The sequence below is a fragment of the Nycticebus coucang genome, chromosome 11 (genome assembly GCF_027406575.1).
Source record: "Nycticebus coucang isolate mNycCou1 chromosome 11, mNycCou1.pri, whole genome shotgun sequence".
NCBI lineage: Eukaryota > Metazoa > Chordata > Mammalia > Primates > Lorisidae > Nycticebus > Nycticebus coucang.
Window position 1 is genome coordinate 23,039,858 of NC_069790.1, and position 26,189 is coordinate 23,066,046.

The following is a 26,189-nucleotide window of genomic DNA, read 5'->3' on the forward strand; positions in this document are numbered from 1 at the left end:
TGCTGACAGCTGTACTTAGAATTCCCCCCAGACATGGCCAGCTGGTCTGATCCTGTGGTTCTGCACATGCCAAAGTTGTTTTGAAAAACCCAGATCCCATCATTCCCTCTATCTCCATCACCCCTACAAGGACACCTACGTCACCCAGGCTCTCCTTCTTTGCCTTGCTAATTCGTCCTTCAAAACTCAGCTTAAGGTCATGGTCTCTGGGAAGCCTTCGTGAATTCCCAGATCCATTACAGTACCTTTGTATATAGTAGGAACTTAATAAATGTTTCACTTCACTGGTGAGGCACCAACATACAGCTATTCCAGAGAACCACTGAAATAGAACACAGGAAGGATGACATTTCGCTGGACCTCCCCTTTTCTCCTCTTAGGCATGTGGCTCCATTTAATTCCACCTCCAGAAATCGCAAAGCTTTCCTGGAGCAACTCAGACAGGTTAAATTTCAGTAGGGTGTCTTTTCTTTCCAAAATCCACTGTGGTTCCCCAAACTACTGGTTAATTATTAAAGTTTGGGGGGAGAGCGAAGGGATAAGCATGTAAATGGTCATATTTACTAAATTAAACCAAACTGGGGTCTTTGAAGTCAGCTAATGCCACATGGCACAGGGAAGCAAAGCAGACAGGTCTGCCATGCTTTGCAGCTTCCGGGCCACCTGATAGGTTACCCCTACCCCCAACCCTGCATTTAGTCAATAAGCCCCAAATTACGCCAGCCCAATACAATTTTTTTAATGAACCACTTCTCGGACACTGTTCTCCAGAAACATATGGAAGTATAATCAAAAGGGATAAACATAAAATCTGACTAGCCATTCTAGGGCTTAAATTGTGTCCTTAAAGAGTTCATTTAAAACAGGCTTTTATTACTCTTCAAGGCTGTACCTACCATGAATCCTGCAGGCAATTTTGCTTATTTTTGGTTAATGGGAATTTTATAGCCAAACCATTTCCTCAATCCCAAGAGAAAGAATCAGACCCATGAACCAAGCTCCTAAACAGCACTGTAGGCCCCCTTACCACAATCTTTTTTTCATAGCTTTTTGTTTTGTTTTGTTTCCAATGAGAAATTCAGTATGTATTGAAATTGAACAATCAACAACAGCAAAAGAAATGGCAGAAAGCTACTTTAAGTTTTGATGATTTTATGAATAAACCCCAAATACACAAAAATATCAGGTGTGTACAGTGAAATCGATTACAAATTCAACTCACTTCCCTAATACACAAAAGCTCTGCATGACTTACATGGGTTTCTAATCTTTGTGTTTATTGGAGATCGTAAAGTGATAAAATTGTGGCCCACAGTCTCATAACTTTATGGTGTCATAATACATACAATATCTGGCATTAATAGGAAGGTAATAAAATAAATTCTATGAACCACAAAAAAATTGGGCTTCTAGTCAATAAAATGTGCTTTCAAATTTTCAATGTAATTAATACAATCAAGGAAATGTTCAATACATAAAGGATAAAAATATCTGCAATGACTTTTTATACATTGTCCATCATTCTTGCATTTGATCTGTTCTTACTATAAATGTTTCTAAACATGGTAGTGCCTCTTTCTCCAGGATGATTCACACTGTAGCAGCCATCCTACACTCAGCATCCCATTGTCAAATAGCCAGCACCCACTGTCTCTCAACAGGCAGTGGAGGAAGAGCTAAGTTGAGTTCACACTGAGCAAAAATGGAGAAAAAAGGAGAACAGTATTACACGAGGGGAGCCCATCCTGTGAAGCCAGAAGACTGGTTTTCTAATGTGGGCAGGAAAATGTACCCCAAAAAATCATGAAAAACATTACTTGACTAATCCTTCAACAGAAAAAAGGGAAAAGATGGGCGGCGCCTGTGGCTCAGTGAGTAAGGCGCCGGTCCCATATGCCGGAGGTGGCGGGTTCAAACCCAGCCCCGGCCAAAAACCACAAAAAAAAAAAAAAGAAAGAAAAAAGGGAAAAGAGAGAAAATTTAAATCACTGCATAATTGTTATAGATGAAGCATTGTACGGGGGTTTTCGCATGGACTTTAATTTTATCCTCATAAAAAGCACTATAGGACAAGCAACATTTTATTGCCAGTTAACAAGAATAAGGGCACCAAGATTCAGAAAAGCAAAATTATTTTGTCTACAGTCACACAGCCACTCTTCTGTCTTACTCTAAAAACCATTCACTTTTTGAGAGTCTCCCAGGCACACAGAAGGAACTCTGAAAGTGGTAGCTTCAACAGTAAAAATGATGTCCCCAGGGAAGGTAATATGCTGCCTTTTAGTGATACTTTAAAATGATGTTCCAGTAATGACTGAAAGCTGGCATTATAAGATGCATGTTGTCATGTATGTTTTGTGGCTGAAGTGGTGAGACCTAATTTTGTGGACTTACGTTTAAACTCTGTTCTGAATGTCTTTAATCATGCTAAGACATTCAGCTAAGCCTTGGGCCTTTTTGACATTAGGAAGCAACAAATAATGAGGATTCAAACTATCAAATCCAAACATCTAAGGTTGATTCATGAATTTTTCATAATAGGAACGTTTTTCACAGTTTGGGGTGCCTAGTAGCAGCCTGAAAACATAAAATGCGTTTGAAGACAACAAAACCTCACAAGATACATTCTGTCTGTAGCTACTTTGGGGAACCTTCAGTATAACTTCTACTGAAAAGAATCCACCCATAAAGGACCTGTGCAATTCAAACATACATTTTTCAAGGGTAAAATGTATTTACCTTTTAGTCATTTTGGGTGAGTAGTGATATTTCATTGTGGGTTTCCCCCCACGGGAGATTTCATTTCCCGTGCTTACTTGCTATCTGCCTTTACTCTGAGGAAATATGTCGTCGTACCTGTTTGCCTACTTTCTACTTTGATTTTTTTGTTGTCCTGGGGACAAAGCAAAGGTTTCCACAGAGCAAATGTTTATTATGTAGATGAGGTTCAATACATCAATTTTTCCTTCTTATGGACAGTGCTTTTGGTGCCACGTCTGAAAACTCTTTGCCCAACTCTAGGTTCCAAATATTTTCTCCTACAAGTTCTCCAGTTTTACATTTCACATTCAAGTCTGTGATTGATCTTGACTTAATTTTTGTGTGATATATGAGGTCTAGGTCAGGTTTATTTTTTTGTCTAATTTCTTCAGCACCGTGTGATGAAAAGGCTGACTTCTCCATGGAGTTGCATTGGCACCTTTGTTAAAAAATCAGTTGGGCATATTTGTGTGAGTCTATTTCTGGATTCTCCATTCTGTTCCACTTACCACTGTGTTTATCCGTCTGCCGATACCACACTGTAGTATTACTATAGCTGTAAGTGCTGAAATTAGCTATTGATTCCTCCTACTTTATTCTTGCTTTTCATGATCATTTTAGCTATTCTAGATCCTTTTTCTTTATAATATAAATTTTAGGATGACTTTGTCTATGTCTACAAAATATCCCTATATGGCCTACCCCTTGTTATGCCATTTTTAACATTACTTACATGGGGAAATCAGGCTCTCCAGGGCCTCTCTCACTGTGCGGAGAAGCCAGCCTGTGTTTGCCAAGTACACTTTGAGGAAGTATTTCTCAAAGAGCAGTTCAAACACTAAGGACATTTCTAGGTGGCTTGTCAAAATGAAGATTCCTGTACCCATCTTTTTCTTCTTATCTGTCACCTCTTTACTTGGGCTTTTTGCTGGAAAGTTGAAGTTTAGCCTCATTTGCTTGGGATGATATTAAAACTGTAGGAACATTATAAAAGGCATTTGATTTAATAGCCTAATATATAGGCAGAGTCTTCTGGGAGGCTGTGTGCAGCCCCCTCTGATTTCTTTGTTACATTTGAAACATGGGCACATAAGGGCCATTAAAGAGAAAAATTCATTCTTTCTAAAATAGGACAAAATTGATAAGCACCTTAATCTATGGGCAGGAGCTACAGAAAATACTGCAAAGTATCTGTCAAGAAAAGCAGTTAGTGAGCCATGCGATCACAGTGGGGGAAGAACAGGAAAAACCTCTACATAGTGAGCCCACACCACATCCAAGCCAGAGTTGAAGGAGGTGCTTCTTCATGGGGGCTGCAGGATGAATCTCCTGCACTTCTGAATCTCTCAGCAACCACTGATTTCTGAATTTTAGCTTGTCAACAAAGGCTTATCTTTTCAAGTTGAATTTCTTTGTTAGTGACATTCATTAAGAAGAAGAAAAATATCAAACACCTGTCACAGAGTCAATGTTGTGCTACAAATGTTTAATCACCAGCTTTCTGAGAAGAAAATGTCCTGACTTTATAATGTGTCCTGATTGCCAAGGTATGACTTCTCCCACCATGGTCAAGCCCAGGCTCTTAATGTGATATCCCTGAACGCGGAGATGGGAAGGTAAGCCCTCCAGCACACTACTGCTTACAGGACTGTTGTGTGTGTTTTTTTTTTCATTTTGCTTTTGTTTTTGTTTTTGTTTTGTTTTTTTCTCAGACAGAGTCTCAAGCTGTCGCCCTGGGTAGAGTGCCACGGCATCACAGCTCACAACAACCTTAAACTCTTGGGCTTAAGTGATTCTATTGCCTCAGCCTCCCAAATAGCTGGGACTACAGGTGCCCGCCACAACACCCGGCTATATTTTTTTGGTGTTGCAGTTGTCATTGTTGTTTAGCAGGCCTGGGACAGGATCAAACCCGCCAGCCTCGGTGTATATGGCCGGCACCCTACCTACTGAGCTATAGGTACCGCTAGGACTGTTTAACATGAGATACAATTGGCTCTGTGAAACCTTTTATCTTCCTAACAAGAGGTCATAAAGATTTGACTAGAGTTTAGGGTATTTTATTGGTATCAGAGGTCATGCTGTTTATTCCATATATCTAGGTAAAAATACTTAGGAATACTAACAGTCACATCCTCAGTTTATGGCGTTATATCTGGTCCTCTTTCTCCTGAACCTGGTATACACAAACATATATAATTTAACCAGGGGATATTCACTCCACTGGATATCAGAACTACCTAGAGAATTATTAAGAATACACAGGCCCAGGCAGCACCTGTGGCTCAAGGAGTAGGGCGCCAGTCCCATATGCCAGAGGTGGCGGGTTCAAACCAAGCCCTGGCCCAAAAAAAAAAAAAAAAGAATACACAGGCCCAGTGGAAACAACCAGTGCCCATAAAAGATGAAAGGATAAACAAAATGTGGTATATTCACAGACGGACTACTACCTTTCAGCCTTTTAAGGAATGAAGTCCTAATACATGCTGCCACATGGATAAACCTTGAAGACATGACACCAAGTGAAATAAGCCAGACCTAAAAGGACAACTGCTATATCTTATTTATACAAGATACTTACATGAAATACGTAGAATAGGCAAATTCATAAAAACAGTAAGTAGAATACAGGTTACCAGGGGCTGCAGGGGAGGGGAGGATGAAGAGTTATTGTTAATTATTGTTTGTGTTTTCGGATCGAATGTTCTAGAATTTAGGTTTGGGACGATGAAAATGTTCTAGAAGTAGATAGTGATAACAGTTGCACAACAGTGTGAAGGCACTTATCACCACTGAACGGTATGCTTAAAAATGGATAAAATGGTTCACGTTATGTTATATGTATATTGCTATAACAAAGAATACAGTTGCCTGGGCCCTGCTCATTGGACACAGTGATCAACCCTAGAGTGGGATTCGGGCATCTGAGTATTTCACAAGCAGACCAGGGAATTCTTAGGCACAAGCGGGTTCAGAATCCACTAAACTAGTCCAGCCCCTTCATGTTACAGGGGATGGAACTGAGGATCAGGAAGAAGTAGTTTGGCCAGCCTTTCATAGCTAAAAGTGGCAGAGTCAGCAACTAAGTCCTCGTCTAATGCTAAGTCCTACTCCTTTATCACTTCATTCCTCAAATAACTGTGAGTCTTTATGACGATTCTACAATCCCCAGGCCACCAGGCACAGAAGTTTCCTGTCCAAATACATGACAATGTTAACCTGGCTTTTGCATTTAGCTCCTCAATGTAGCCTTACCCCTCGCTAGAGGTCTAAAGTTCTTAGCTGTGCTTCTGCACTCACAGCCTCATCCAGGTGGCGGTGCCCAGTCCCCATAACCCAACATATCAAAATCCCAGAGAGCAGTTTCAGAGAATGCCCAAACATTCACACCCAGTCAGAGGGCTGCCTTGTGTGTCTAATACCAGCCAGAAGATGCCCAAGCATGTCTGCAGATAAACATCTTCAGCCTTTTAACCTCTAAGCTACTGGAAACATAATTAGCTGGTTCTGGCAAATAAGTTCATACTGAGTGAGGGAGGCACTCAAGTTCATGAGCATACCAATGTACTCTGCTCACCTTCATTATCATATCAGTCCTAGCACATATCAGCCTTTCTAGTAGACAAGATTTCAAGGGAAAAACACATTAGCTGTAAGATGAGGTTCCTCTCCAAAAGGGAATCTAGAATGTTCAATCATAAAAACAAACAAACACACAAAAAAGAGCTGAGTGTTGTTGGGCTCCTGTAGTTCCAGCTACTCGAGAGACTGAGGCAGGATGATCACTTGAGCCCAGGAGTTTGAGGTTGCTGTGAGCTAGGTTGAGGCCATGGCACTGTAGCCAGGGGGAAAGAGTTAGACTCTGTCTCAAAAAAAAAAGAAAGAAAGAAAGAAAGAAACAATTATGTCAACTTCTGAAGGAACTGCAAAAGAGTATTCCCCAATCTAAGCCCAGTAAGGATATGTATCATTGCAGCATAATGATTGTTTTTAAAATAATAAATAGAAGGCTGAACACTCATGCATCTTCACAAATAGAAGCATGTCACATACAGGCACACTTTCCATTTCAGAGTTTCAAAACTTAAACAGCAAATAAAAGAGAATCTAGAAGGAGTGGGAAAACTGAGGCTTCAGAACTATATGTGGCTGTCTGGATCCTTGACTGCAGCCTTTTGATTCAATCCAAATTTTATAGAATAAATGCTTTTCTTAAAAAGTGTGCAGCAGAAAAAGATGAAGGTTTTCTTGTCTCTTTGGGTGCTTAAAAAAGAACAGTCTTGAAATCAAAAGGCCAAAGGTTCCCTGATTCAAGGGTTCCTGTGTCAAATCATTCCTTTCCTGTGATTTCTGGTCATGCACGTCAACTTTCCACCTGGAATACCGAGCTTTACTTTCCTGTCTTACCGCTTCCAGAGGAGATAAGAATGTTTTGATTTCAAGACATTTTGAGATGATGAGCATCACTATGACTTCATTTCCATGGTCAAATATAAGACAGAAGAGGGACAAAGTCATCTTAAAGCACTGAGCCTTTTCTTCTTCATGTTAGGTATGTTACATACATCTACACAGTCACAAAAAAGTTTTAAGAGCAGCTGCAGAAAGCCTAAAGCCAATTTAGAGGTACATTCTTTATGATGTTATAAAAGAGAGCAGACAATCATATTAAAATTATGGCACCGAGGAAAGTTGAAGTCATAATCGATAATGTTATTTAGTAACTTTGCACAAAACAACACACATCTACTAAAAATTACATGTAGGTTATCATCTAGTTTATTAGTCCTGAAATATACTACAGTCACTACCATATGAAAATACACCAGAGTGAGGTGGTTTTAGTGATTGTTTTAGCCATTATGGAATTCAAAAAAAGAAACATTAAAGAATCAAGGGCCTGGGACTGTTGGTGGACAGTCATTTTTCACCCCTATTCGTCCATTCTCATTCTCTCCCATCGTTCTCAATCAACTTGTATGTGGGTCAGCACACTAAATATGTTGTTGATATAATGAGACACAAACTGACAATTGTAATTTGGTTTCAATTTTCTCTGACACCCTTTCTTCAAAAATACATTTACTGGGCACCAACTGTGTGCCGTGCACAGTGAGCAGAGGTGAGAGAACTTCCAACTTGGGGTGGGGGGGGGCTCCAAAAAACAAAATGCTAAATGGAAGTTGTGGTTAGTGTTAAGAAGGAAAGATACATAACTCTAAGGCAAGTAGCCACGGCTGCCAGGAAGCAATGCCTATGGTGAAATCGAAAGAAGGGGTTGAAGTCAGCTCAATGACATATGACCGAAAAGCACGCCAAGCAAAGGGAATAGTATGTGCAAAACTTGCCAAGCAAAGGGAACAGTATGTGCTAAACTCCACAGCAGGAAGCCAGCACAGGACATGGGGAGCAACCAAAGAAAGTCTCCTACCAGGAGAAGTGCAGAACAATAAGGGAGAGAGAGAGTTAGCAGGGTCCAGGCCTTGCAGGGCATGGTGACCAGCTAACCAGAGACAGAAAGGGAACACTGAGAGCAAGAGAGCATTTGCTAGCACTTACTGAATGCAATGATCTGGACGTTCTCTTCTCACTCGATGTATAATTCTTATGGCAAGTAGATGCTTATACTTGCCATGACTCCCAGAGCTGCTCTGGGTATGGTTGGTAGATGTCTAAGATGGTCATCAAGATTTTCACTCCTGGATAGATCCAACTTGTGCAATCCCTCCCTTAAATGAGGGCAAACCCTGTCACATTCTGTGATTAGGTTATATCACCTGGCAAAGATGAAGAGATGATGCTGGTATAGTTGAGGTCATCATCAGTTTAACTTTGAGATATTACAGAAAGGAGATTATCCTGGCCAGGTTCGGTGGCTCACACCTGTAATCTTAACACTCTCAGAGGTTAAGAAGGCAGGAGGATCCCTTGAGCTGAGGCGTTCGAGACCAATCTGAGCAAGAGTGAGACCCCGACTACACTAAAATTAGAAAACCTAGCCCGGCATTGTTGTGGGCTCCTATAGTCACAGGTTCTCAGGAGACCGAGACTTGAACCCAGGAGTTTAGGTTTATTATGAGCTAGGCTGACACAGGGCACTCTAGCCTTGGCAACAGAGTGTCTCAAAAAAAGAAAGAAAATCCTGAATGGGGCTGACCTAGTAAGTGAGCCCTCATGAAAGGTCTACATGTAAGAAAGGAGCTCACCTGCTTGCCTTGAAGGTGCAAGGCACTGAATTCTGTTGACAACTATATCAGCTTAGAAGAAGCCTGAGTAACACCTGGATGGCACCCTGTGACACCTGCTCAGAGTCCTAACCCACAGAGACTGTGAGTTAATGAGTGCTACTTTAAGGCACAATATCTGTTATAACTTGGTGTACATTAATAGAAAATTCATACCATGGGCATTAGCAGCAGAGGGCAGCTCTGGTGGGCTGGCAGCTGTTGGAGCTTTGCATGTGAGACAAACTGGGGGACCAGAGCCACCACCCTCTCCACTATGGCCAGAAACATTCTTAACTTGGTCCACTTTAGAAAAGTGAAAACACACCCCAAGTCCATGACAAGCCTTAAAAAATCTAATCTTCTATAATAACTTAAAGGCAACCACAAACTCTCCACTTAAACTGCCTTCCAAAATCCTACAAAATCTAAAAACAAAGCCACAGAATGAATTGGGTTGGGACAAATCTGACAGGGAAAGCTGATCTCTGTTTTAAGTTTCCTTACTCCTTCCAGTAACAAAAACAGACTATTGTAAAGTATTATTTTAATGTTAACAAGTCCCTTTTAAACAAGTAAGACCATTTTTATTCAAATGCCAAAATAGCCTGGTTTATATTACAGGTTACCAATTTATGAATAATAACATTTTGTACATCATTTTTCAGTTAGAAAAAAAGGGGGGGAGTGAAATCCCTCTTGTTTTTTGCCTTGTTTTTTCTTGTCTTTAAAAACATATTAACAACCCACACACAAATTTCTGGGGCTGAGTAGATAAAATTAGTTATACTGCATAGGTTAAAATACAGATGAAGATATAACAATTTTCATAAAGAAACACATCAGAAATTCTTTTAAGCTCAAAATTATGGTAAAAATCACAGTGGCACTGGAATTGAGTGGCTCAATGGTGGTAATGCCAAAATGTTTTAAGTGACAAGTTAGTAGCTCAGCATTAAAACCGCTAGGAGTAGTAGCACTGGAGATTTGCACTTGGTTGGAAATTTGGAAATGAAACACACATACACAAAAACACCCACATGAATATGGAAAGATCGCCAAGAATCTGGTGCAAAAGTTGTCTCCAGGACAGGATGTAGGCTTGCTGGGACCAAGAGCAGGAGAAAGTTATTTGAATATTTAATTGTGTGAATGCATTATTAAAATATTTTATGAAGTCAGGGAAGCACATACAAAAAAGTAGAGCTTATCTAAATTGTCTCACTGGAACACGGCTGTAAGAATTAATAGTCATGGCTACTGAAGAGGAAAAAAATAATTAAGGATTCCCCAAAAGTGCCAATGAATAAGAAGAGCCACTGGCTCCCAAGTCACATGCTGTTGTCAGTCACCTCCACAAAGCTTCTCTGTCCACACATTTCCTTTGAAACTGTTGGTCCACCCAGACTATAGAACATTCTGGACAAAGAAGGGATGCCAGGAAGTGAGGTGAGGGGTTGCCCAGGTGAAACTCATGACTCACTCTCTCTCTCTCTCTCTCTCTCTCTCTCTCTCTCTCTCTCTCTCTCTCTCTCTCTCTCTCTCCCTCTCCCCCCCCTCTCTCTCTCTCTCTCCCCTCTTTAACTCTGGAGGCCCCTCAGTTCTGCCTTCCTGCATATCTCACTGGCACAATGCTATCAAGGAGGAAGAACAAGACATTTGGAGTTGTGAGTCCCCCCACTGCCCCTCAGCAACTGAGAGATCTCTCCCAGCACATAAGTTTCCCCATCTGCTGAATTAGAATAACAACCATCTCTGCCCCAGTGCTGAAAACAACTTTATCTATGAAAGTCTATGATTGAAATTTGTCTTTTCTTCCAAACTATTCTCTAAAATTAATTCACAATACAGTTTATTGTGAATAAATACCTTTAACCCGAAGGCAGCACATTTCTAATTTGGGATGAAAAACCTGGAAGAAACTATATCCAGATTGGTTCTGTCTAAAAGAAAGGAAAAACAGAGGTTGAGGAAAGAACCACTCTTTTGTTTGGGCAAGAAATAATTCATGATTATGATTGCCAAAAGAAGTTTGGTTAAAGCAAACAACAAGATTGGCATATGGTTAACTCAACTTTTCCATCTTAACAATAGGACAATTTACTTTGTCAAACACAGAGAGTGTGATTATTTTTATGTAAGCTTTTCTTAAATGTTTATTCCTATATATGGTAAGTGGCTGGCTCCCTCTGAAACAACCACATAGCAATATTCTGAAAGGCATGATCATCTTCCAAGTCCAAGTTATTCTCAAAGAAACAGTGAGAAAAGTTTCTTTATTCATGAGTTTGTATTGTATAAAAGTGACCTATAATTAATAATGCTTAGTCTATTGCCATTATTCACAGTCCCCTTCAACTCTAGCCAGTAATTGGTAATATAAATGAGCCCGATTCCCTTAAAATTCTCCAAACATATTTTGCTCTTTAATTCTTTTTTATCCCAACCTAGAATGGTTGGCCTGATTTTGGAAATCCATGTGTATATATTTATAATTTGTCTCCTTTTTTTCACTTTATGAGACATCATAGGATATTTTTAAAATCTAATTTAAAAGTTAAACTATGAAAAAATACAACCCATGGGATCACAACCCATAGTAAAAGAAAACAAAGCACAGAAAAAGAGATGAGAGAAGGTTGTGGAAAATAAACCCCACTTGACAAATGAAAGACTATTCACTTCTATCTTTCATCAAAGTATTGTGGACAATTAATATTTCATGCTTTATATGAAGAAAGAGGATGGAATCTGACCTATAAATGTCTGAAACACACCTTATTCATTTGCGATCCACTAATAACAAACATATATTCAGATAACAAATACATTATTGTTCATGAAAGAACCCCAAATTAAAGGGTGATTTTCAATCCAAGTAAATATAGAAAAGCTGCCAAAACCATGTGTTTGATTCCCAATGATCTCATTTGTTTTCATCAAACAATATAGAGTTTTTTCAAATTAGACTAATCTTTTGCCCAGTTGTTAGGCTATTTGGATAAAAATATATAACTATTATTAGCATAAAAATAATCTCAAAAGTATACTGAAATACTTGCTTAAAAGGAATTAATTATAACTTATTTTCTTTTAAAGACTATTTTAGCTTCATAAAATGGAAGGAAAATTGGTAAGGAACAGTGTTCCATCAATACCTGGCACATGGATCAGTAAATACCTATTGAATTAATGAATGAATGAGACAGGTGACCAATCCCATTAAATAAAAACAAACAAACAAACAAAAAAATAACAGGAACACAAATACATCCACACACACCAAACCTTTCTAAGAATACTCTTGAAAAGGGGACTTTTCACATTTCTGTCCTCAAGCAGATCTACTCAACTACATTTCCTCTTCAATGTCAACATTTTTATCAGAGGAAAATAAGTACAGGTCATGATAGAATGCTGCCATTAACACTTTTTTTTATTTGCTTTCTCTATTCTTCCTCAAATAATCAACAAACAAATCCTTATTACAAATTAACTTTAATTTAATAGGTCTTGAAGGAAGCCGAGGAGTTGGTATTTTAACAAGTTCTGTAGGTGATTTTGAGCAGCAGCCAGTCTAAGACCTATTTCATGCCTTTTTGTATACCATGACCTTCACATGGGACAGTTCAGGCTTCCCCTGAACAGTGCTCTTTGAATGTGGTTAACTTGTTCACAAAATGTGTTTCTCTCCCTGGAAGCCTTCCCAGGCCCATTGTCCAACCTCTCACTCACTAGCTACCCTCCTCCCTGTCCCTCTGCTCTCTAGTAGGCCCTCCCTTTCAAAAGTTCCCCCACTGGATGGTATTTCTCTGTGTCCCTTCAAAAGCAGGCTCCTTCAAGAAATGGACACCTCATGGACACCCTTGATCTTAGGGTCACTAACACCTTGGCAAATGAACGGTTTAACTTCTCTAGGCCCTCTATTTCCTCATATATAAAATAAGAAAGATTGAAATGACCTTTCTAATGTGAAGACTAAGTGATGATTATAAACTAACTAACCCAGTTTCTAGCAATTGGGGAAAACAAGTCCCTTTGGCACTTCTTTAAAGATAATAGGTAGAGGTAAAAGTCTTAAAATCAATCAGATAAATCATTTGTCACAACCCACAGAGCTTCAACAATACTACATGGAAAGGAAATGGTGCCCACAACTTTCATGATCCTCAGAACCAGAGTTCTTGGTAGATACAAGCAGATAGCACTTTTTATCACACTGGAAGGTGATTGACATATAAGGTCATGTTTTCCTGTGGGAACCATGTCATCACTGAAGAGTTTTGCTCTTGACCAGTGGCCCGGCCTTAAACAAAGAATTAGCAACAACTGAAAAGCTAGACATCTATCAATAGGGAGATATTAAATGAATTATTGTATATCTATGCTATAGAATCCATACAACAGTTTTTAAAAGCATGAACTAGCCTGGGAAAATTCTTAAATTATATTGTTGTTGAGGTTTTTTTTTTTTTTTTTTGAGACAGAGTCTCATTGTGTCACCCTTGGTAGAGTGCCAGATGTCATAGCTCACAAACTCAAACTCTTGGGCTCAAGTAATTCTTTTGCCTCAGCCTCCTGAGTAGCTGGGACTACAGGTGCCCACCACAATGCCCAGATATCTCTAGAGAGAGTCAGGGTCTCAGTCTTGCTCAAGCTGGTCTTAAATTCCTGAGCTCAGGCAATCCACCCGCCTCAGCCTTCCAGAGTGCTAGGATTACAGGTGTGAGCCACCTCACCTGGGTTATTGTTGAGATTTTTTTTTTTTGTAAAGTCAACTGAAAAACACTGTTTCAGTCCATTTATGTAAAAAATAAAAGCACATACACAAAATTACATATAATATGCTGAAAAGGTCTGGGAAACACACAATAAATTGATAACAGTTCTTCTTTCTGAGCACAGTGGGTTTTGCAAGCTCAAAATGAACTTACTTGTCCTTCCTTGTTTAACTTTTTAGTATGATAATATATTAATGTTGTAGCTGTCTAATTATATTTAAAATTAAATATAATTATGCTAAGGAAGGGAATTAAGAAGTGAAAGAGTCAGAGGCAAAATTTTTTTAAAAGTCCCAGCATGTGGTAGGACGTGGTCAGCCAGTTCAAGTCCTCCTCCTCCCATTTATTCACACAATTAAAAAACTGGGAAAGACTTTTAATCAGCATTTATCAGCACAGAAATCAGAGTTAGATTTTCTTGGTCATTGTCCGCAGTTTTACTTTATTTCTTATGTCATCATTCTAATGATGTAAAATTTTAAAATAGGAAGAGAACGGATAGTCAGAGAAAATCCACAGCCTCCCAGATACAAAGGGAAAAGTGATTTCTCCCCCCAAAAGTATGTAAACCAGGACAGATATTGTCTATCAGCCTCTAAAAGATATGGTTCTCATTTCCTTTTCAGGAAGGCCAACCGTCTCTCTTCTTCTCCATCCCTTATCTAGTAGGAATGAACCTCAAGCCTCAGTCTGCATGAGGGTCTCAGCGGAGACTGGAAAACACAGAGTGAGGGACTCAGGCCTGGAGCTTCTGATACAGCTGGCCTGTGAGCCTAATGGTGAGAGCACCCGAAGGTCGGTCTCCATCTCTGACACCGGCTAGCTATGTGACCTTGGGCAAGTCACTAAAGCTCTCAGTGCCTCCATTTTTCCTTCTCTAAAGGGCACTATGATAGAATCCTACATTGTAAGGATTAGAGCCTGACTCCAAGGAAGCACTACTGAGTTCTCCCAGCTGCTGTTTTACTGAAGAGGATGATAATCTCAATGACTACTAATATTATTGGGCGAGGTCATGGATCTGCATTTTAAGAACTGATTCCGTGGTCCATTACATTTAGGGCAACATCACTTGTATTCATTACTCCTTCAGGTAAAAGAAAGAATAAGAAAAAAACATACTCAAGGTGACTCAGAGCATCTAGCCAGCTTTTACTATTGCTTTTCTGTTAGCAACATTAGATTCCATTTCCTATATGCCTGCTGATGGCAGAAAGCTTCTTCCAGAAGGCTGCCTTCCTGGGGTCGCCTGAGAGATCCACGCCCATCCTGCCAGGTGAGGTATTGCTGTGCACACCCCAGCAGGCCTGCCACACTGTCTGTGAGTAGCTTTAAAAACTGTATTAAGGATTCTGAAAAATAAGAAGTTCTATTTCTTTGCTAAGAAACATCCATTGCATATTCTACTTTATATATTATATAATAATTATGTCATTATTCCCTAATCTGATTAAATATTTTGACCCTGAGCCAATCTTGCCTAGACATCACTCCATTCTAAAATAAAGTATTATCTGTAAACTTCAGCATTAATGTGATTCCTCACTACATCACTCTCATGGAGTAAGAAAAGGCACAACCCCCAGTACCAGCATGTCGTTGCTTGTTAGAAAGCTTATCAGCAGCAGCTATTGCAGTATCAGAACTTCTGCTACGCTCTAATGATGTGTTTTCCCTGAATACAAAAAGGTTGGGGCAGCACCTGTAGCTCAAAGGAGTAAGGCACCAGTCCCATATGCTGGAGGTGGTGGGTTCAAACCCAGCCCTGGCCAAAAACTGCAAAAAAGAAAAAAAAAAAAAAGAATACAAAAAGGTTAAGGAAAAGTTCCCCCAAATTTCTTGGGCGCTCAAACGGGGGCTGTCCCTGGGTTAACACCCAGATCTGTGCTAGACTCAGTTAACACTCTTCCTGAGACTCTTTTTGGTCCTAATTCTTTGGCACACTGCTGTTTGGTTTCAGCTTCCTGTCTTTATCCTCACCTAAGGCTAAATCCCCACGTACAAACTAAATGCCCCAAAATGTAGTCATAAATGACCAATGAATGCTAGTAATACTCCCACCACAGAATCTCACGTACCTATTGAGGATGCTATGTCCAAATAATTGAGATGCTATGCCCATTATCATGCAGGAAAAAATAGAAATAATACAATGGGAGTAGTACGATATCAACCCTATGTGCACTTTTACAAGGAAAGAAAAATACAGAAAGAAATATACCAAACCTGGCGAACTTACAAGTGCTTTCTTTTCACCTTTCCACAGTTTACACTATTTTTTGACACTTCTCCTGTGCACATGTTATTACTATAATCAGAAAAAAAACAAACAAACCAAAATAGTGTGAATCTCCAGTCCTTATGAGCAAATATGACTGTACCCTTCCCTTAAAACTCCTGAGACCAGCACTGTATGATGGAGTAGGAAGAGAGACAAGGAAAACTGTGTGTAATACCCAGCCCAGAGCCCCGCTGAGAGGTCAGATCCAGTAGGGAGTCTTGATCCTGAAGGCCGCTTCAGGGCAGGGCAGAATTTGTAACCACCTTCCAAACACCTTGTATTTACTACCAGAGGGAGAATTCAGAATGCTGCACTTGCTAGTCTATCCTTGGGTCCAGTTTAATTAGCAAAGGCTTATCTTCTTAAGCTCAGAAAGAATGCTCATGAAACGTGTTTATCTTGGGTACCTCTTTCCCTGGGAAGATCAGGATATAATGGAGGAAAGGGGAACAGACGATAGAGAAACCAGCAAGACAAGAAGGAAAGAAAGTTACATGCTACAGCTCCAGAAGGTTCCCAGGAGTAGGAAGGGAGACAGCCCAAAAGTCTGTCAAGAACATAAAGGGCACCAGTTACATTCTACCAAGTGAGGAACGTCCACACACAGCATTGAGCTGAGCACGGTCCATGCATCCTCCTGGTTAGGTCACTCCACAGCGGTCACTATGTTCATTTTGCAGCTGAGGGAGCTGGGGTGGAGAGAGGTTCCCCGGCTGCACCTGCCAACACAGGCTTGACAGTCAACTAGTTTCTTATGTCTGCTGTAACACATCACCACAAATGTGGTGCCTTAAGACAATAGAAATTTATTTTGTCACAGTTCTGGAGATTAGAAATCCAACATCAAGATATCAGCTGGGTCATGCCCCCACTGCAGGTTCTGAGGAAGGATTCCTCCTGGCCTTTCCCTAGCTCCCAGTGGCTCAGGTGTTCCTGGGCTATGGCACCTTCACTCCAGCCTCTGCTCCTCTGGTCATGGGGCCTTCCCCTTTGTGTGCCTCTGTCTCCATCTCCTCCTCTTCTTGTAAAGACTGGATTTGCAGCCACCCTCATCCAGTATGCCCTCATCTTAACCAATTACATCTGCAAACAGCCTGTTTACAAACAAGGCCACATTCTGAGGCCCCAAATGGTGGTGAGATCTGAGGGAAGGCTCCGCTGCCCAGGACAGCTGGATGGAGCTCAGCTGCGAAGCCCAAACCCCAGACCACTGGGCTCATATTGCCTCCTGTGTGCCCCCTCTCCATGAAGCACCATCAGTCCACACTCTGCACGATGTCAAGGTGACCTGGCTCCTATCCTCGAGAACCTGATGACCTACTTAACACAGATGAAATAACGAAGGGGAGAAAGCACACCACCGCACTGTCCTGTGAACAACGCGGTGGGGGGAGCCACCGACATGGAAAGGGAAAAGTGGTAAATGAGGGCCAGGGGACCTTGAGCACAGGCAACCCCGAGACAGGCTGCCGGCGAAAGCCAGGGCTGAGGCCGAGAAGGAGATGAGACTAGGATAGCGTGTCCGGGACACAGCAGGTGGCAGGGTGGGGCCTGGGAAATAAGGTTAAAGGAGATTTTATAGATGTTTCAAAGACAAGCTGAAGAGCTTAGATTTAATTTGAAAGAAAAAGAAAACAAGGACTAAAGTGATAAAATTAAGGCTTATAGACTTCTTTGGCAGAGGTGGGCAGAGCAAGTGTGGAAGCTGGAAAAAGTCAGTGTTGAACCTTGTTGACAAAACAGGCTCGTGTGCATGTGTGCAAATGTGCACAGGCATCACGGCTGCACCTTCTCCGTGACATGTTAACAACGTGCCTTAAAAAGAAATCAAACCTGCAGATGCTTACCACGCTCTCATTCCTGCCCCCAACACACACACACATCTCCCCTCCCAACATCCAGTGCACCCCAGCCAAGAGCTGAATGAAAAGAAAAGTGAGACAAAGAGAAATGAAAATGCCTAAAGCAACAGCCCAAAGAGGAGCTGACCAAGGCATAAGTCACCTTTGCACCGTTCACAACAGGCTCCCCGCTGCTTGACCGCCAGGGCACAGTCTCTGGACAGCACAGGGCACTTCTCTCTTTTACACGTCACTTCCTGGTTCTAGGCAAAAAAGAGACAAGAGACGTCTGAAACAGGCATCGGACAGAGACAGAACCCAGCTGAGGTCTTCTCGCCCCCCTTCCAATCCTGCCTTCCCTTGACAAGAGCACTCTGTGATCACAAACAGGACTCTGCTCTCCCTGAACAGAATTACCCACCCAGGAACACAGGACTTTGAGGGATTAGAGGCAGAGGAGAGGGGATGAAAAGTCCCTTCTTTAAAAGCCAACTTCACCTAGATAACCCAACACTGGGGGAGAAGCTGTCTCCCTCTGTGTTCTAAGGTTTCCTTTTTGTACACACTACAGAAACATTAATATTGATGTAAATCATATTTTGCCCATTGGGCTACCTGGGCCAGGACTGCATCGTGAGAACAAAAATATTTTCACATGGCTGTCCAACAATTCTTAATAGTAGAGTGCATTAAAATGCAGCAATCTAAAGTTCCAACTCAAATAATGACAAGGCCGAGTATTGAATCGGCTCCGTAAGAGAAAAAATAATATTCCACATGCCAAGCAGAGACACAGTCGTCAGTGTTTTATGGCCATGGGACAGCTGCGTTATATTAGCACTTATGCTAATGAAAGTGTGGTGAACATTTGCATCTTCCGTTTTATCCTGAAAGGTTAGCTGTTAAAATGTCTCAGAGAAGATCCAGACATGATGTATATATCCATTTGTATACAGATTACATGCACATGAACCAAAAATATTATGTCACAAAAATTCAGCAAGATTTGAGCTTGAACAGTGTCTGTTATGTCCTAAGTGCTGTAGCTTTCATTCTTACTAAAATCCTGTGAGGTAAATATCATCATTATCCCACTTTACAAACAAGTAAACTGCTGCTCACAGAAGGTAATACTTTTAAAAGATTAAACAGTCTTGGAGTAGCTGGAATTCAAGTTGAAGGCACAAATATGGGCACACCGACAACCTACCCCTATCGCCTTCACTGCCTGATCTGGGGGCAGATTGGAAAGTGGGGAACTGGCCATCTCTGCTCACCTTGAAATGAACCTAGCACCTTTTTGGAATATATACAAGAGAAGTCCTATCTCAGGCCTGACAATGACCTTGAGAAGGTTCACAAGTGTGCCCAGTATGCCCTGACATCAAGAGACCAGAGAAGATCTCAACTTTTCTGGTCCAGAACCACGGATGTGTGTGTGTGTGTGTGTGTGTGTGTGCGCGCGCGTGTGTGCGTGTGTTGGGAGCTGGCAGCCCAGGCCATGCCTATACACCAAAGTCCAGCCCCAAGACAGCTCTAAGATAAAACTTGTCACATTCTGTGCCGTCCTCAAATTCTCTGGGATTTCTGAAGCCCTCCCCAAGACGCTCTCAGTGTCTAGTTCTAAAATAAATCCAGACCGTCATCCCCTCTCCTTCAAAGATCAGGACCTCTGAGAATCCCAGCACACCACTCCCCAACCTCACCATCACAACCCTCCAGAGCAAGTGGTGCAGGGCCTCCAGATGGCTGGGCCTTCTCCACACCTCTCTCTCCTCATGTCTTGTTATTCCCTGCCCTGTGGCAATGCAAGGCCAGCTGAGACATGGGAACAATAAGCCACCATGGCCAGCATTGCTCAGACTTGCCCACTTGATGACAAACAGAAAACAATGCTCATTCTAATTAAGGAACACTGGGGAGAATATGCTGACTACTCCTGACTCTGTCCCAGGACCCATCCGACACTCAGAGAAAGGGCAGCAGTCTGCAGCCACCTGCACTCCACATCAGTTTCTGCAGTTTTGATTTTTCATTTATAGGTTTTCATGTATGATGGCAGGGTAGGGTTGCCCTGAGTGATTCAGTCTATCTCTATCTTTCTTTGTTTTTCCTTTTTGATATCTTTTACATGGTAAGTGCCCCCATGAAGCTAACCTCATTTACTCTTTAAAATCCTGTAAGACAGTGGTCCTCCTCCTTAGCTGCAAATTATAAGCCCCCGTGGAGTTCTTAACAAAGACTGGCACTATCTCCTACCCTGGTGTTTGTTCAAGCTCCCAGGTAATTTCCAAAGTGCAGCCAGGGCTGGGAAGCACTGGTGACGGTATTCTTGTCACCAGTGAGGCTGGGCGGTCTGCAGGAGCTGTCCACCATCCCTTTGTGAACAGCAGACCCACCGTCTGAAGCCAGACATGTTGGCTCCAAGCCCTCCAAAGTCCCCTCCCTTACCCTTGCTTCTTTAGAAGAATGGTGGGGTTAAGGCTAACTCTAAGTCATAGCTGTTAGATTTATTTGTATAATTTCCTTAAACTACAAAGGTAACAGATTGTAATGCTCACCATTCAAATTAAAGATGTACATTTTTAGAAATTAATAATGCCCTCCTACTTCAAAGAAATTCATCAAGAATAATCATATATGATGCTTGGTATTAAAATTGACTCTGCTTTGCAAACTGCAGCTCCAGCAAGCCATGTTTTGATACCAACTCCCCAACCCCGGTCCCACTGAGAAGTAAACTTCTTCACAAGCAGAGCTTCTGTTACCGAGATGTCAACACTTTGTGCATTTGGCAAACCTGGCTGCAGCCTTAGCAAAGCAGCACCCCAAGCACATCTCCTCTCTGGAGAGAAGAATCCTCAGACACAGGGAGTTCAAAGCTCTCAAGGCTGTCAGAGTGGTGTGAAGACACAATTTGGGGTCTGATCAGTAGGAAGGCACACATTCTCTTAACTATAGGAGTTCTTTGTTAAATTAGAAAGCCAGGAGCCAGTCAAAATCCATAACAGTATCCCAAGATTCATAATAAATAGCTTGTAATTACAGTTCAGCATAAAAGTTATTCCAACCAGATGGGTTGTAGATTCACATCTGGAATTTTTTTTGTACATACACACAGAGAACAAACTTAAGCCTTAGCTGTAGGTTTAGCGGGTTTTTCTCCCTTCTGATGACACTGGGATATGTGTATATTTTTATATCCTATCAAGGGTCGCATTGGTGCAGAACTGACATATCTGATCATTTCCCTGGCATGTGACTGGTATGAATATGGGGTGCATCCTTAGAATCTCAAAGAAAGAAATAGATCTGGAAGAAAAAATAAAAACTCCAGAGAATCACTGGTGATTCTTCCATCTCCTTAATTGAGTCCAGCAGCTGAAAGAGTAAATTCAAACACAGGTTAATTAAGACCCCTCACTTTGCTTTCCCCAATTCTGCCAAGAGACAAAAACACTGGTGTTCATGCCAGAGACTCTAGTGCAGCGGTTCTCAACCTGTGGGTCTCGACCCCTTTGTAATAATGAAAATACATCGCAGCATTAGGAAGGTTGAGAATCACCACTCTAGTGAGAAGTGGCTGGTAAAGCCACACCTCAAGAGCCCCCCACCCCCTCAGACACATCCCACAGGCACCAGGCAGCATCCCTGTGACTCGGGGTCACAGATCATTCGGTTCACTCTTTCATACAGGAAACATTTTCTAACACTGACTCACACTTACAGAACACGTATTCTGTGTGTCTAGGCTGTATGCTAAGACCCTTATATTCTTTCTTTCACCAAAAGTTTCTATATCCTCCCCATCTTACAGATGTGGAATCACGGTTAGGAAACTTGCCCAGGGTCCACAAGAGGCAGATTTGGAATACAAAAGCTGCGTTTCCCAGGCTTTCGGGACACGGAAAAGAACAAAACAATGTTCATGCCTTGAGGCCCCAGGGGAGACTGGTGCCTTCCTGGCAGCTCCAGACTTGCGCTCTCTAGAGCAGAGCATCTACAAGACCCTGTGTCCTTGCCAGCCACGGAAGGTCTACAGACACCAGCTGTTTTCTGGGAACAAGGAAAGTTGTTCCAATTTGGATATCTACGGGGATGTGCCTATCACACCTCTGAAAGCCAGACTGGCACCCTCAAATGGTTTGCCCCAAATTCCAGCTTGGGTTTGTGTCTCCCCAGATCTAAGCAACAGAGATGGTGACCTTTTCAAGGAAAAGGTCAGAACGCTCTAAAAAAATCTACCTAACCAGCGAATAAGAGCAATAAACCTCATCGTATCCTTAATTATCAGTCTACTCCCCCGTGTTTACCTTTCTAGAGTCAGCCAGCCAGTGATTTACCTGCTGTCAAAAGGCATCTATCTGCACAATTGCCTCTTTTCCAAAAGAAGAGTAACAGATTCTTTAACATTGACCAAATACATCAAAACCCAAAATGTAGCTTCCAGAGGCACATTCAGTTAAGTGCCAACATGCAAAAATAAAAGGGGGCATAGGGAGAAAAAAAATTTAAAAACCTACATGGCTGGCAACAAACCTCTCTAAGGATGTGAGCCAAACCACAGCTCCAGCCGCAAGCCAAGTTCAAATAGGATTCCGACCGCCAGCTTGCTGTGCCTGAGACCTGCCGCTAGATGGCAGCACGGGGTCCCCGGCAGGCCCAGCACCGGCTATTTGTCTGTCTGGCGCGGAGGGAAATGAGCGCTCAGGAAGGAGTACAGAGAGGCACAGGAAAGAGAGCAAAGCACCGCTGTGAAATCTTCCCAGGGGCTTTCCTCAACCAGAAAAAAAAAAGAAAATGCTTTTGAGATGTTTCTGTTCTATTCCAAGCCAATGTCGTAAAATCATTTCTTTCAACCATTCTTTCAGAACCAATCCTATTACGGAATAATAGAAAGTATCACCTAGTCTTTCATTTATATTAACAAATAATAAAAATCTAGACAGGAAAACACAATACGAGAACGGCGGCAAGGAGATAGTGTATGTTTAGACTTTGCTCGGAAAATAGACTCACGAATCTCTTGAAATAAGAAAGAAAAGAAAAATACCTGGTTCCCCTCCAGCTTACCCTATTTGACTGGCTATACCAGAAAGGTGGTAAATCGAAGGAGGTCCTTACCCTAGAAGAGGGAATTCTTTTCCTTCCCTTCCTCTCTCATAGGAAAGCACCCAACTCGAAGGCAAACAGCTATCATTTGGCAAACTAACAAATCTGAAGGGTCAGATGCTTTTTCAGAAAACCAAGAGTGCTGTGAAGTTGTTATACTTTTCTCTGCCCAGATGAACAATCCTCAGTATATCAGCAAAGCACGTGGGCCACGTAGTGCCATCAGAGAAAGAAGAGGCAGTGGCTCTTTTCTAAGTTTGAAGCCCCGCAGCCTGTTCCCTTCCCCCTACCCAGATGTTCTCTCCCTGTCATTTCATCTGATAACTCTTATCTAAGGAGGGGCTTCTATGAATATCCACATGGGTGGACCCACGTTCATCCCAAATAGGCTATGTCCTTCAGTATCAGCTTCTGAGACAGATGCCCCAACCCAGTGACTCTGAGAGGGAAAGAAATTTGGCAGTGGAGGTCGCAGAGCTGCAAACCAAAGCCTTGGCACGTGTGTCATTACACTCAGTGCTAAGGGAAAGAGACAAGAAATCATCACCCCAGGTTCCCATTCTCCAGAAACAGACAAGCTCATGGGGGGAACAACACATCAGACCTTAGCAAATCAACCGAATGCTGCTGTGGAACATCTGCCCCCCAAATGAAAAGAACAGAAGAGAATTTCACCTTGATTCAAAAGCCACCAAACTGGGTGGGCACAAATAGGACACTCTGTGGCTTCATTAAATTCTTATGCAGAAAGTCTCAAAATCACTCAAATAAGAATTGTTTTTAGGAATACGGATGTCTTGCATCAAGTTTCCCAAGGAGGACGGAGGAGGGGAAACTGATCCAACATCAGCGTTCTGTATTCTCCTTGGAATTTCTAGTCTTTCCATGCAGAAGTCAAAGAGGTCAACTTCTCCTTGAAGTGCCCCATTGTAACCCAAGTCCAGGGCCAACAGAGCCAAAGGGAACTTTATGGTACTTTTGAACATGGGTCACAATTTCTCCTAGGCAATATTATACCACTTCTCATAAACAGAAGAATAATGTTTTATGTTTACATAGCACCTTTCTTCTAAAGAACTGTGCAGACATTATTTCATTAATCCTCACAGGTTTCTTAAGATTTGCAGAGGGAGGAATGGCGCATAATGAAGGTAAGTGTCTCGGTTCCCTCAAAGAGCCAGGGAGCAGTGGACTTGGGAACAGACCCTGGTTCCCAGGCTGGGATTAAGGGACCAGCCAGGAAAGTTCACTGCTAAAGCACAGAATTAAAATTTACAGGTGTATCATATTAAAATTAGGTTAGCTACAACACGACAGTTGAGATTTTAGGAAGAGATTGGTACGTTGTAGAGCTGGTCTGGAAATTGTCTGGAAAGCCAGATGACCTGGGTCAGACAGGTGAGATCTCCTGCCACATTTCTGCCTTGGTGCCATGGAAGGAACGGGCCAGGACTTAGCAAGCAGACTTGACTTCTAGCCTGTGAGGGTCTAGAGTGCAGAGCTGTAGGCAAAAGCTGAAGAAAGAAGGGTATGAGCAGTATCCAAAGACCCAAAGTGGGTGGACTCCATCCCTTACCAGCAGTTCTAACCATTGGAAATGGTAAAATAAAGTGATTACCTCTCTGGAACTACAGTGGAGGAAAATCTTTGCAAGCGAGCAGGAGTATTCAGAGAGGAGATAACACAAGCTTGTTCCTGTCCCACCTGTCTCTTCTGAACAAAATCTGCTCTCAGAAAATAATAATGGAGCAGAAGCAGAGAGGAAGGAGTGGTGCTGATATAGCCCAGTGGTTGCCAATGGCAATATTAAATTTGATTGATGATTTATTATTTTAATTAAGCTTTTGTGTGCTTGTTCTTCATTACTGATAGTACAGTTGACTTCCCCATAATTCTTAAACGGAAGGATCCAGAAGAAAAAAATAAAAGGCAGTTTGGTCAGCCACAAAAGCCTAAGCATGTAAGTACAAACCTCTGGGTCAGCAGAACTCAAGGGGGAAATAGCGAGAAAGACAGAACATGGCCATTTCCAAAGCGAGGAAAGCAAATAGGAAAGAAAGTCAAAAGGACCCAAAAGCCCCAGCCAAAGGAAATGGTTTCCCAAGACCTCTTTCTCTTCCCAGACTGAGTTTAGTCCAAGGGATGTGAGGTATCGGTCAACTGTACCCTTTTGTCTGATATGTTTGGAGCTTTTCACAGAAAGTCGCATTTCCAGATCTTTCTGCAGCCTCAACCTCCACTGCTTTTGCAAGTCACTTCTATAGTCCCAGGGCCACAAACGGAACTGATCCATCTTTAGTCAAACAATGAAGCAGCATATAGTTCTCAGGGCAGGTTGCTGAATTCTTAAGAAAATTGCTCATGACATGTATAGAAAACCTATTATGTGCCAGACTGCGTGGGACATGTTCTGTGAATTCCATCATTGAACCCTTGCAATAAGCCTAAGAAAGGCACTGATTTGCCCCCACCCCACTTTATAGGTAAGTAAACTGAAACACAGAGAGAGTAAATGGTGTACCCAGGTTTACATAGCTAGCTGGGGCAGAGATTCAACCAGAACTCTCTACTATCAAAGTCTGTGATTTAATTACTGTGCTATACAGCTTTATTTAAGGGCTAAAATGAACCATCTCTCTGTTGCAACTAAGAATTTAAATGTTTGCCTTTGTTAAGCACCCCATTTTCTGACCACTTATAAAACCTGGTGTGATGGTTTCATTTTGAATACATAAGTAAAAATACTGCCTTTTAGAAAAGACAGATTATTACATCTCTGATTTAAGTAAAAACTCAAAACAAGTCATAATCTCTGAGTGCCTAGTCATTTTGCCAGGCTGCCCAGAACCCGGACCCAAACCTCCCAACTCCTCTTGTTTCTTATTTGATTTGAACAGGAGGGTATACTCTCCTGGGAAGCTAGCAGCATCCCACAGCCATAATTTTGGAGACTTAATGTTAAAATATCTTGCAAGAACATCACGCAATTCGTTGTGCTACATCTAAGAGTGTTATTCTTGTTCCCTCCTGTCTAGGCTCGGCAAACCCTTACCCCAGAGGCCCAGGCCCTGGCAAATGCTGCCTCCTCCAGTCCAGCTAACAGTGCACTCTGAACAAAGCTGCCCTTGAAGCCCGACCATTTAAAAGACTTTATGAAGCCCACTGGGGCCCCCCGATTATTTTGCAACAA

General features: G+C 41.8%; 1 protein-coding gene across 2 annotated transcripts in view; it reads right to left on the reverse strand.

Moving 5' to 3' along the window:
* The window catches only part of BMPER (BMP binding endothelial regulator), a 280,186-nt gene that overhangs the window by 230,085 nt on the left and 23,912 nt on the right, over window positions 1-26,189 (reverse strand). For both annotated transcript variants that reach the window (XM_053553841.1, XM_053553840.1), the window contains exon 3: window positions 18,051-18,150. In XM_053553841.1, the coding sequence (XP_053409816.1) occupies window positions 18,051-18,150 (100 nt within the window). The remainder of the gene's footprint in view (window positions 1-18,050; window positions 18,151-26,189) is intronic.